We start from the raw sequence: 12,919 nt of genomic DNA, 5'->3' as shown, positions 1-12,919 counted from the left end.
GAAAAGAATCATTTAAACTATAATAACAATGTATGGTATTTAGACAATTTTCTTTTCAAAAAAGTCTATTTACTAAGTTCCAAATACGAGTAAGAGTTGCATCACATTACAGGAGTGGAATCACTGTTGAATATCAGTGAAGGGTAATGGCATAGATAAAAGTTTTCTAAAAGAGAAAGCACCAGAACTAGCAGCAAGGTGGGGTTGGTCAGGCCTTCATTTGAATGTAAATGTAATTATGAGGCTGGCAGTTTGGCTGACGTCAGACAAGATCTTGGTAAACCATTACCACCAGCACCTGGTAACACAGTTGATAATAAAAGAGGATGAAGTAGAAGATTCCAAGCAGTTTGGCACTATTAGCAAAAATCAAGATTATTTTTAAGCAGCAAAAGAAAATACAGAAGAGCAAGATGTTGTGACAACACATTCACATTCCGCAAGCATGTACGTGAGCTCTCTCCTGGATAAAGAGACCAGCATGTATCCAGGACCCGCAAGGTGCAGCAACAACAACCTGCCAGTGCAGAACTTTGTGCCCGCTCCCCCCTACTCAGACTACATGGGGTACCACCACGTGCCAGCTCCAGACGGCCACGGACAGCCCGCGGGAGCCTGGGGACCCCACTACGGCCCCCAGAGGGAGGACTGGAACGCTTACGGCCCGTGCCCGGGGCCCTCCGGCACGGCTGCTGCCGCGCAGCTCAGCGCCTCGTCTCCTGGGCAGGGCTCCTACAGCCCAGCTGAGTACAGCTCCCTGCATCCCGCCGCAGCCGGGGGGTTACCTCCTGCAGGTACCGGTGGCACACAGCAGGGCTCCCCCACCAGCCAAAGGCACAGCTCTTACGAATGGATGAGGAAAACGGTGCAAGCCAACACTACTGGTAAGCGCATACTAAACTTTCCACCTCAAAAAGAACTTTTCTGCTATCACTGATCTTAGAAATAATTAACTTTACTTAAAGCACATATGTTGGTGGATCATCCATGACATTTATTTAACCTACTACTGCTTAATACAGTTTTAACTAAATTTGCACTAGTTTCACTTTCACCCCATAAAGGTTTTATATGATTACAGTAGAATGGCTGTTGTGTTTACACATGGCTACATCTAACTCACGCCTGAGTATCTTTGTTCTAACAAATACAAAGCATTATAGATGAAAACTGACACCTGAAAACATTGCTTTTAGCAGTTAAGTGCAAAACCACCGCATAATCATTTTGTGCCACAAGGTAAAGATCAATATACAAGCTGGCTGATCTTAAACCTTTGCAGACTTTTAAAACTTTAAAAGAAAATTATGTGATAATGCAATTTTCATCTGTTGATCCTGTGATATTTATCAGATGAGAAGAAATATCCCTAGACAAGTAATCTGACTCAAATACTCAGTGTAGTCTATTTTGTTTGCACACCACGTTATCTCTACCAAAGCTTTTGCTTCATTCACATTCAAATCAAAATCCTGCAGCTTGTTACTATTAGACAACTAAATTCATTCTCTTCCAAGTGTCATTCCTTGATGTGCCCGTTTCAGTCACAGGCCACGTGCCAGAGGAACTTTTCTGTGTATATTCCCAAGGTGTAAATAGTGTGTAGCAAGGTTTGTTAAATCCATTGTTAAGGTTAAAAGTTGTAAGTGCATGTCAGAGAGCATCAAAGAAAACACTCTAAAGAAGTAACTGCAATGACAATTGGAGCAGCTCTAGAAGACAGAAAATCAGCAGTGCCACTTGAGAAACAATCTTTCCACTCAAGAGTAAAATTAGTTCAATAATTGTTTCTCAGTTATAAAGTAGACATGTGCTGTTACCTCCTTGCTACAAAGTATAAAATGCCTAGAGGACATTAAGGTGTCGCAATCTGTAATTTCCACTGGAAGCCTTCAGGAAGGTCTTCAAAGCCAGGCAGATTTCAAGTCTATCCCCCCCAACTACGTATCCTCATGTAAATCCGCAGTAACTTCATTAACATTATTGGAGTTTTCCAGGTGTAAAAGTGATGCAAGAGCTAAGGTAGACCAGAAGCAATTGAGACAGTTGCAAAACCAACAAGCCAATTCCTCCTGCCGCGTCACTAAAGTTTAAACATGCTAGGGTTTTTTAAAATTAAAACACACAACATCTAAACCTTAGCTTTACACCTAATGCACAGACAAGGAAGACACTGCAAAGTTCCACCCATGCTCAATTTCATGAAATGCATACAAAACTCAGGAAAGCTGTTATGTGTTTCAGTCCATCTCTGGTCTGAAAAGCACAGTTTACACCCATGCTGACATACTTCACGAACAACACTGGACAGGTGAACTGGGGGCTGTGCATAGAGAAATGTCCTGAGGCTTTACAGTCCGGGAGCCCAGTCCTTTGAAGTGTTACAAACAGCTCAAGACTTCACTGAATTTGACTGAAGACAGCAAACCTGCTTAATGCAAAGGGTTTGGGAAAGTAAAACACAAGCGTGGCTATTTTGCAAAACAAGGAACGTACCAAATTACATTTGGCTCTTCAGCAGTGCTTGTATTACAATGTTAAAGTATAAAAAGTGGAAAAATTTGGCACCAGAAATTTCATGAAATTAAATTCCAAAATTATTGCAAAAATAAAATTACGCAAGTAACTACATATTAACTTGTCAACCCCTCCTCTAGAACATAAAACCTTCTTGATGCCACTAACCACTCTTTGAAGCACACTTGCTCTCGACTGGCTCCTCCCCTTCAATCTTACTGCTGACCAATATTGCTCTTTTTCTAAAATTTCAGGATTATTTAGCCCTGAGTTTTACAAATCTTTATATACATACCTATATCCTTAGCATCACTTACAGTGCACAGTCACACAAATTTATGTGAGCAGCATGGAACAAAGAAATCCAAGCACACCTAATTAAATGAGGGAGCCTACTAAAATACTAACGCTGGGAACTATTTCAAGAAACAGAGCGTTAATTGGATTCTTTCCCTCTATTTACTCTGACTCAATGTATTTGGCATTTTATACAAAAAAAAAAAAAAATCAGGAAGGCTGAAGCAAAAAGTTATCCGAGCAAGAAAACCCGTAGGGTACAGCAGCACCACAAAGACAGCAGTGCTACGCGCTTACAACAGTCCAAATCTGGTTTGAAATTTTACTGTTAATGTATCTTCTAAGTAGAAAACCGTAACTGCATGTTCAGAAGAAACATTTTTCTTAAACATACAGACATTGCAAATGCATTTATCAACAAGAAAGAGAAAGTTTAAAAAACAAACATTCAAAGCAGACGTGGTAAAGGTATCTCCACATACAGGCTCCAAAACTGAGAAAAAGCACACTTTCCATGTGTCCTAACAACTGCAATTATGCAAGACTAAAACTTTGGACTAAATCATATCTAAACCCTGTAAGCTCATGTGTAAAATGTGCAATTCCATGAGAACAAATCTTCAAGGCATGAAACTTACTAAAGAGACCATATCTAAACAAAGGCCAAGAACTTTAAATCTTTACATTTATACAAAATTTCAGCTGGGAATAATTCTTCTCAGAAAAAGAACGACTTCAAGGGAACCACGGAAAAGGACAGGAGTTTTTTTTTTATATTTTGCAAGACCAGCTTCAGGTTGCTCAGTGTTTTCTGTTTGTTTGTTTTTGTTTATTAAAGTACACTCAATACTTTTATGTCATAACAAGCACTGACATCCAAATAATTCAGATTACATCACAGCAGAAGCACAGTTAGCAAGACAGAAAAGCAAGAAAAATGGCCAAGTCTCTGCTCTAACACTAATTTATTTTAATTTGTAAACTAGTCGGGACATCTATTTTCCACTGGGCTACATTGTCTTTGGTTTTGAGGCCTATCTGTCATATTGAGGCAACAGACCCTCTCAACACTTCTCTTTGCTTTGATATGCAGCCTTGTCTCTTCCTTCTCCCTTTTTTCTTCAGGAGTTATATTGCCGGAAAGGGTGATGATTTTCACAGCAAATAAAGAGGCCTTCTCCTAGCTTTATTGTCTTCAGAAGAAATGCTCTGTGAATTTTACGACCAAGGGGAATGGGCGAAAACTGCTCCTTTTCTCCACCCCTTCAAATCATGGCTATATTTGCTGATTATATTGAATCCGGAATAACCCTGTTGAATTTTAACTCCTTTTCAAAGATTGCCTTCTAAGCCTTTAGTTTACAAGGAATCTGAATATCTATGCTCTTGTTAGCATTATAACTATCATCTAGAGCAAATATTTCAAAGCCAAGAAATTGTAACTTCTAAAAAAGTAAACTTCAACTTAATGAATGTTTTCACCCTGCAAAATTAAGAAGGAAAATCCTGTAAGCTAGAAATCAGAGCAGCACAGAAGTTAGGAAAACACCCTTCATTTTCTGTATTTCAGAATGTCTTAACCTATGTTTCCTTCATATAAAAATATCTCAGTGTATGTACGATTGCCCTGAAGAGAACTGAAGAAAAAATAATCGATTTATTTCTGTCCTTTTTTCTTCTGCTAAGATGAAAGAGTCTGACATTTGTTTAGGGCTTGTAAATTCCAAACCAATTGGCTTGTGTTTCTGAATGTAAAAGCAGTTCTTGATAAGATCTCCTTGTCGCTCTTTTGTGTGGCGTGTGCTTCATCTTAACACCTCAGTGGATTTTAGAGAACCACTTTAAAGGAGCCTTTGTCTTACAGTTTGTCCCAGAAAGCTCACATCAAAAAAGCAGAAACCTGGGAAGATGAAAAAGAACAACTACCTACTTGGCTGTTAAAAGGGAAAGAGGGAAGAAAATCAGTTGAAAAGCGATCTCTGTTACACTAGACGAATGTTTAATTGTGTTAATCGTGTTAATACTAGACGAATAATTGTCTTAAAAAGTGTAAGAAATGAAAAATACCTTCTAAATTTTTGCTAAACTTTTCTCTTAACACTATTCATCCAATCAAAAGAAAAGCATGTTACAAGCTTTTTATTGTCTAGACTTATAAGTTGTCAAGGGCACTCAGTTTCAGATGGAAACTCAGCACACTGAGTAACCCCAGCAGAGCAGTACATGCACTCAGCGTCTTGCAAGATTGCACCTTACTGGAAAAAAAAAAATATCACATTATTATTGAACTTCTAAGTATAACGAAATGGATGGGGGACACACTTCTAGTGGATGTTTCTTTGCGTCACAGAAGTGAGCTATAAAAGCCCAGATAAAAAGTTAGGACGTGGCACAAACAAACAAATTGTGACTGAGAGTCAGTCTTGAAATTCTGTGATATTTATGTATACGTAGATTTAAATAGAGGTCACTTCCATGAACAACGACATGAAATCTGGAAGTCAGATATATCCAGTATCAACTAAGGTACTGCTATGAATTTAGGATGCTTCAGGACTTTTTTTTTTTTTTTTTTTTTTTTCCCCATAAGAACTTTATATTTAGATGTATGTTTACAGGGAGAGAGAGAGAGGGAGATAGGGAAAGAGAAAGAGGTTAAAAGATAACCAATGTGCTCCCAGAACATCTAGGAAAAAATACTTATTTACTATGCATCCCATATTCCTTCTCTGTAAGAAAGAAAATTACCTCAGAAAACAGTCTTATGCAAGTACTCTGTAGTTTTAGTAACCGTATGTAAATTGTTTGAAAGGTGTGAAAGAAAGATGCTACAGAAAATCAACTGGAATGAATGAATAACATTTCTTTCTCGAACAGGTAAAACAAGAACAAAAGAGAAGTACCGGGTTGTTTACACAGACCATCAGCGACTAGAACTGGAGAAGGAATTTCACTGCAACAGATACATTACAATAAGGAGAAAGTCAGAACTTGCAGCAAACCTTGGACTATCTGAAAGACAGGTACCAGAGACTAACCACCGCCTGCACCCCTTCACCAGACACGGCTGCTGTCAGAAGATACAAACAGCATTCTTGTTCTGTGTGCAAGAGTAGCGCCAGGGCAACCATGATAGTTTGCGAGTGTATCAGCACGCAGTGAATACACCACACAGTTACAGATAACACATAGGGTAATTTGACTGAAACCTCTGCAGTTACAGGTAACTAAGCATTAGGAGTTCATCTGTAAAAGAAGTATTGAAAAGTAGTTATTTTTACTTGCAAAATAGCTTTCGAGGCAGCTAGGAATTAAAACAGTTTGGCTTAACATTCTCTTAGCTAAGTCCTCAATAGTTATGACATGCTCCATTTTATTTTGGCACGTGCTAAGGAGCTTTTACAGGTGATTTTCAAGTCAGGATTTCATTTGGCTGTCATATTCACAGGTCTACAAACACACAGTAAGTTTTAGGCTATGAAATTTGGTGCCAAATGTTTATATCTGTTACATATAATAGACTATCTGCTCCTTACATTTTCAAGTGCATACTTAGATCAATTGCTTACTCGGAAAGCACCTCCGCATTCCAGTTAAGTACCTAATTAAGCACTGTCCTGAATAAAGACAGCCTCCTGAGCCATCCTAGTTGTGTTCATGCAAGGGTCAGAGGAATTCAGAAGGGTTTACTAAAATCACTGTATTGGAGAGCACATTTATGAAACGCCTGCAAGTGTAGCAACTGTTGCATCCAGTCCTCCTTATGTAACAATTTCAGTGTTCTGCTACAGTTGGAAGATAAGGGAAGATTGGTGGTACTGAATAAAGCATCTCAAACCTTAGCAACCAGACATTGCCCCCAGGTAAATTTAAGTAAGAGACCTTTCTTTTTAGAATTTTACAAACTATTGTATACATACTCAATCCTTTAAAATATCCTCCTTTTTTGCATCAGTCTGTGCAAGGATGTGGAACAGAGAGGGATCATTGAGGCTGGAAAGTGTAAGGATGAGTAGGCAAGTAATAGGATTTTAGGCTCAAGCACTGGGTTTTTAGAGTCATCTCGTAGTGCAGCGATGTTCAATCTCAAAAACCAAACAGCACACAGACTAGACTCCACAGACTGCAAGTGACATTGGATATTAGGAAAAAGTTCTATATTGAGAGAATGGTTGGGTACTCACAGCATGGGGCAGCAGTCACAGCACCAATAAGCCATAGGACAACGATCACAGGCATTGTTTAAGTTTTAGGTAGCCCTGCGTGAAGCTGGGAGCTGTACTCAGTGATCATCGTGAGTCCCTCCCAACTCGGGATATTCTGTGGCTCACTAAGCAGCTCTGGGAAGTAACTACAAAAACAGTTCCATCACCAGAGCACTTCCATTTGTTATACACTAGGATGTAGCTCTATTGGACAATTTTCTGAGAACTGCAGTTATAGAAAACTCAACCCTCCTGTTCTATTGCTACAAGCATGTTACAAACGTTCCAGTGATTGAGAACAAAGACATACCTGGAGTAACCGCAGCGTAAAACCAGCAGTTAGTTTTATCTAACTGTTGCTCTTAATGCCATCCAATTGTTGATTGGTAAATTTTCTTCAGGTAAGACGTAATCAAAACATGACCTATTTCTATCAGCTGCTGACACAGCTAAGTGTTTCTTACTGTCATTACCTGTAAGGCAATAATGAAATAACTACTTGAAAAATAACTGATTACCTACAGCAAAGGTAGAACTTTCTATGTAGCACTGCATTCACTGTATCTTAAAGGATGTAACAAAAACAGTGAAGTCAGAACAGGAAATTAACATTAAGGAAAACAAATCAAATTTTCTGTTCATTTACACCCTCACAGAAGGAAAAAAAGAAAAAAAAAAAAAAGGCTAAAATTGGGTTTCACATAGGTATGAGTCTTTCAGTATAAACAATCAGTTTGAAACTCATCATCCTCAAGTAGCACTGACATAACTGTACACAGGACATACCACAGAACCAGCTGCCTATTCAAAAAATTAAAAACAAAAGAATATGCATCCATACACAAATCACAACAGAAGGAAGAAGAAGCACTCTCACTATTTAGGTTTGAATTAATCTTTACCAGAGATGAAGAAGAAACCTTAGAAAGTATTTTCTAATTGAATCTTCCTTTAAGTATGGCACACACGACTGTCCAAGTTTAGATGATGAACAAGGTGGATGCTGAGTATAAGCAAGAAATTTGTATCCTATGTTCCTAAATAAGACACAGCAAGGTCACTTTATACCACATCTAAGAGCAGCAAATAATTTCCTATTGATTACAATGCAGACAGTGAATACAGAGTAACTTCAATATTTTCCACAGCACAAGTCCAGCATGGGTTTTTGGGAGTTGAACTGGGGGTGTTGGTTTGTTTTGCTCACATTTATTTTTTTCATTGCTACACTTGCTGTAAAAAGTTTGACTACTTTAAACTAATCAGACTTATAACTTATAACATTGCAGGTAAAAATCTGGTTCCAGAATCGCCGAGCCAAAGAAAGAAAAATAATCAAGAAGAAAATCTCTCAATTTGATGGCAGTGGGGGCTCAGCTCAGAGTGACTCCAGTTCACTCAGCCCAAATGAAATAACAAGTTCCCTGTTCCCACCACCACATGGAATAAATGTATTACAGTCTACTGACATCCATCAGGTCATAGTTTCAGAATGAACAGTGAGGGAAAAAGAAAATAAGAAGCTCGTTTTGTTTTTTAACTCCCTGTCTTGAAAACTCAGCTTTGCAAAGGACCACTCTTGTGTAACTACCTTCAGAATACTCATTTACGCAGAGGACCTGGGACTATTATAAAAATATTTCAATTAAAGAAATCTCAGGGAGCTCGTGCTGCTGCTAGTACTCATCACTCACAATCTTTGGAATAGGAGATGATTTACTTCAGATACCGAAGCAGAAGAAGATACTACTGGAGATTCAAGTAAACATAACTCGTCTGCTCACGTATGGTCAGTGAAAATTGTCAGTGAATTGATTATAGAGTAATATAGCATAAAACGTTAAGATGCTGGATGTATTTACTTTGTTACATTTTATATAATTAAACAGTAGATTTTATAAGTATTCACACTTAACGTGTACTGAAAATTAAGCCATTTTTTGTAAACAACTTTTTAAACACTTAAATTCTCAAGAAACATAATGTTACACTTGGTGACACATCGCACCCAGCAAAACAAAACGAGTGATCTTCGTACTCTATGAAGCTCCATCCAAGCGTGCCGATCTCCTAAACAACAGATACTTAATATCACACCAACCTGCTAAAATTTGTTCACTTGTAAGAAATGCAACAAACTGTGATGCACATTAATAAATTCCAAATAGTTTGGAAGATGTAAATATTACTTGTACTTCCACCTTCTATGAAGGCATGTAATACCATTGAAAAGTTAAAGGACAAACGTAATGGAAAGAGAACTGTTATTACTGTCACACTACCAAAAATTAATAACTTGATTAATGTCTCTACAGCTTTCTCAAACAGCAGACGTGAGCCACCAATTTTATATGTGACACTTATTTCAGGTTAAAAGGCAAGAAACACCCCAACGTAGCAGACTTTGCATTTCAAAGCTGTTATTGAGCAGCTTAGCATTCACTGTCACAGCAAGCATGTACCAAAAGTGCACTCCTGAAGGAGGACAAATTTGGGATAAACATGCTCACAGTGCAGTTAGCTTTTATTGTTGGTCCACACTGTCAGAGGAGACAGCATCAGTATCTAGAAGGCAACTGATGAAGACTTAAAAACATAGCAAGAAAGCACAAAGTGCTAGAGATAGAGACCTTTCAGTAGTCCCACTTATGAGCATTTCCTAATACAAGCTTCACTGTTACACAGAATTAAGTGCTCCAGAGAAAAGCCTTCCTTTCACTGGAAAGGTTATCAGAGAAGAAAAATAGAAAGTACTGTTATCTGGCATATGAAAATTCACTCTATTTCAACAGCATCAAACTCTTGGTCTCAGAAATAGTAGATCAAACTCTGCTTAGTGTCACCAAGCACAGATAAAGCACTGAACAACAGGCAGAACTTGTCAAAGCCTTTATTACCTTGTTTCAATACATCAGAAAACTTAAATTTCCCAATTATTTAAAAATAACTCTCTTGGAGTAACTCTGTAAAAATAATTCTGTCATGAATTACTAGAATAACTTCTCTAAAAGGCATTCTGTGGGTGGTTCTCCAATGTATTTCTATTAATCACCTACCCATGTGGCTGAAATAAACAGACATACATTAATGTAAAGAAACCGCAAGTGGTAAAACATACAAATATAAATATTTGTAAAAACTGAAGTCTGTGAGAATACGAGACTGTGTTTGGGCATCTGCAATGAACCTGGGGTATTCTCAGACTGCTCACTTGGTTACAGTGCGTGTGCTTCTGCGTGAGCATTAGAAAATAGAGCAGCATGTCATAGGGCATACATACAAATACTTCTGTTCACATGAACAGAGGTGTATCTACTAGCAGACTTCTGGACACATACAGGCTGCTTTGCTCTTCAAATAAATTGGTATTTGCTACATAACAGGTCTGGGGAAGGAGGGATTCATAGTTCCACCATCCTCTCTACCTATGTTTGCTGTTGATGCATGAAGAATGTAGAATATTAAAAAAAAAAAAAAAAAAATCATGAAGAAAAAAAACTGTCATACTTGACACTTACAGGAAACAAAAGGACTATTATCTTACTAATCAGCTCCAACATGGAAAGCCCTGCTGCCACAGAAGGGTAGGTGACAGCATTTCTGAAGGTATCTGTGACAGAAACAAAAAGTGAGACAAAACTTTCTCTATTTTCTAGCTGTTTTTGTTTTCTTTTCCCCAAATTTTACTACAAATGGAGACTCTAAGCAGCACCACAGTGATTTGGCTTCATTAACTAATGAACTAATTAACTTCTAAATATGAGTCTGGGAAGAAAAGATGTACAGATTTATTTAATCACCGTAGTTCTTATTTTACAGTAGATATCAGAAAGGATCCTATTGGAATATACTTAAAAAAAAAAAAAAAGAGTAATTCATAGATCAGAGCATAATCAAATCCAGATTTGGCTACTACTAGTAATAATGCAGTAGCAGAAATAAAAACCTGGATCATAAAGTTGGCAACTTCTTGAAACTAAGATTATTATTAAAATTATCTACCTCTACAATAGGTATTTTCAGTGCAATCACCAAGTAATCCAAGTCAAATCATGGATCTGAAAGCTGTTATTAGCTGCTGCTTCTCTTGTGCAGTTGAGATTAAAAAGCATCTAAAATGCCAATCAACTTCATTCCATGAACTGAAACTCCCTAGAACTTGAGATCTTCCCTGTGTCTCATATCAGAAACAGAGCAAATAAACATGAAACATCTAAACTTAGTGAAAACTCAGAATACCGCCTATGAGTATCTCATACAAAGACAAGATACAGAACAGCAGACCAGTAGAAAACTGAACATTTTATCAGGCAATTTCAGACAGCCAGTGCAACTTTCTCTGAATGTGGTACACATCTGTCTCAGGACACTGGAAAGTACATGCAGGGTTTTAGTAGCACACATTTTATGATTCATTTCCACGTTAAAAACTCAATGGTTAAGAGGCCATTTTGTTGAGGAAGAAATCTGGCCTAGGTCTTCAGAAAAAGGCCAACAAAGCAACATTGCGGTTTATGTAAGCTTTATGCTAAATGTACTTTGCAGAGGAATTCAGAAGCAATTGGATATGAAATAGGTCATTTTAAAAACTATGTATACAATGAAAAGCTGACACAAGGAATAAAAGCAATTCAGAATTTGATAACAAGTACCTAGAAGAAGTGTTTTGAACAGAGTCAAAAGCTTGACTGTCACCAAGCAGGCATTCAGCACTGACTGCACTGAAGGCAGCAGCACAGCAGCACAACTGTTCATTGGGCAGCTGGTTGGTTCAAGAATTTTCAGGGGCATAAGGCTGCCTGCTAATGTGACACTATTCCTACAGCATTCAGTTTGGCTTTTAAGGGCTCTCTGCCTCCAGCAAAACAAAACAGACCCTGGTACTTCAGCACACACCAGTACATGGCCACTGACCTTTGTCCTCCACACACCTAGCTCATCGTCCACATCCAACGCAAACACCTTTCTATTCAGTCACACGTGTGAATCCTGTCCAGACTCTCACAGAAAGATGATGGCTCTAGCACAGCCAGACCAGTTTTTATATTGAAGGTTTGTGTTTGGACATTCCTATATGCATTCCAACACAGAGCTACTGCTTACTGCTACAACCTATTCTTTAATTATGATGTGAACTCTGTGCTCAGATAGGACCATATACTCCACCTTCCTCTCTTGATACAAGAGAAAGTGCAAAAATCAGATTGGAAGGTAAGAGAAGTCACTAGCACCCCAGCACACGGGCTTTTTGTTGTCGTTGTTTTAAAGCATTCAACAGATACAGTGCTGGAAAATGCTTCCCTAATAAAATAAGACAGCATTTTAATCTACTCCATGGATTACTCCAAAACGCTTCCTGGACTGTCCAACTTCTGCTCAGCAACAGCAAACAGCCTTGAACTCAAGTGCCTGTGCCCAGCTCTTTTCCATAGGAAATGCTGCACAGGACCCCCTGTTACATCCCCTGCAGTTATATTTTACACATTACCTTCTTCCTGGACAATTCACCAAAGCTGCCAAGAACGACAACAATAATTATTAAAATCTGTAGAGTTGATGCATGCACCAAGCCTGTAATTTCTTATAGTGCAAACTCAGTCATGATTGAAAGTTGTAAGTCTTTGACCTTCAGTTCAGTGAAGGCAGACACTCCATTTAGATGACAACAAAATAAAAGCTGGCACATTATTAGTAACCTGTATAAACCTTTACTTCAGTGGTTTCCAGACCTTCTTCCCAAGGATTACAATTAGTAATCTTGCATACACAATAGAAGATGAATAGAAAAAAAATTAGATTGCCAGTTGTAGAATTATTTTCACTTTCTCAACTTGTTTCTAAACAAAACATCTTTTTTAACCTGATCAGTGTCAGGGAGGAGTGTTCTGCCCCATTTACTT

The 12,919-nt window shown here is 38.2% G+C and overlaps 1 protein-coding gene across 1 annotated transcript; it reads left to right on the top strand.

Moving 5' to 3' along the window:
• Positions 1-445: 445 nt before the first annotated feature.
• On the top strand, positions 446-8,515 carry LOC306951458 (homeobox protein CDX-4-like; the record flags this gene model as incomplete). Its single annotated transcript, XM_079541961.1, has 3 exons — positions 446-884; positions 5,692-5,837; positions 8,309-8,515. The coding sequence occupies 3 exons, from the start codon at positions 446-448 to the stop codon at positions 8,513-8,515; spliced, it is 792 nt and encodes a 263-aa protein (XP_079398087.1).
• Between the last annotated feature and the right edge of the window lie 4,404 nt (positions 8,516-12,919).

This window comes from Tetrao urogallus (assembly GCF_951394365.1).
Source record: "Tetrao urogallus genome assembly, chromosome: 13".
NCBI classification, from domain to species: domain Eukaryota; kingdom Metazoa; phylum Chordata; class Aves; order Galliformes; family Phasianidae; genus Tetrao; species Tetrao urogallus.
The sequence above is the reverse complement of the archived record's forward strand: the minus strand, read 5'-3'. Positions and strand labels throughout refer to the sequence as shown.